Consider the following 205-nt stretch of genomic DNA (forward strand, 5'->3'; position numbering starts at 1 on the left):
GAGACCCAGAGCCTCAACAGGAGGGATGTGGTGGGGGGAACATACTGAGACCTGGGGAGCACCAAGACTCAGCAGGGACATGGAGATGGGGGGACACCAAGACCCAGGTCCTCACCAGGAGGGGCATCCAGCAGATGGTGGCAATGATCATGATGCCCACAAGCTGCACCATCATCTCCACCTCGCTGTCGCGGCGCCGCTGAAC

General features: G+C 61.0%; 1 protein-coding gene across 1 annotated transcript in view; it reads right to left on the reverse strand.

Moving 5' to 3' along the window:
• Positions 1-115: 115 nt before the first annotated feature.
• LOC104520980 (thromboxane A2 receptor-like) overlaps positions 116-205 on the reverse strand; it is a gene marked incomplete at its 3' end in the record, with an annotated part of 842 nt that continues 752 nt past the window's right edge. The window contains 1 exon segment of the mRNA XM_029083711.1: positions 116-205. This exon segment is cut by the window's right edge and continues 159 nt beyond it. Within this exon segment, the coding sequence (XP_028939544.1) occupies positions 116-205 (90 nt within the window).

Source organism: Antrostomus carolinensis, unplaced genomic scaffold, assembly GCF_000700745.2.
Source record: "Antrostomus carolinensis isolate BGI_N321 unplaced genomic scaffold, ASM70074v2 scaffold40022, whole genome shotgun sequence".
NCBI classification, from domain to species: Eukaryota; Metazoa; Chordata; class Aves; order Caprimulgiformes; family Caprimulgidae; genus Antrostomus; species Antrostomus carolinensis.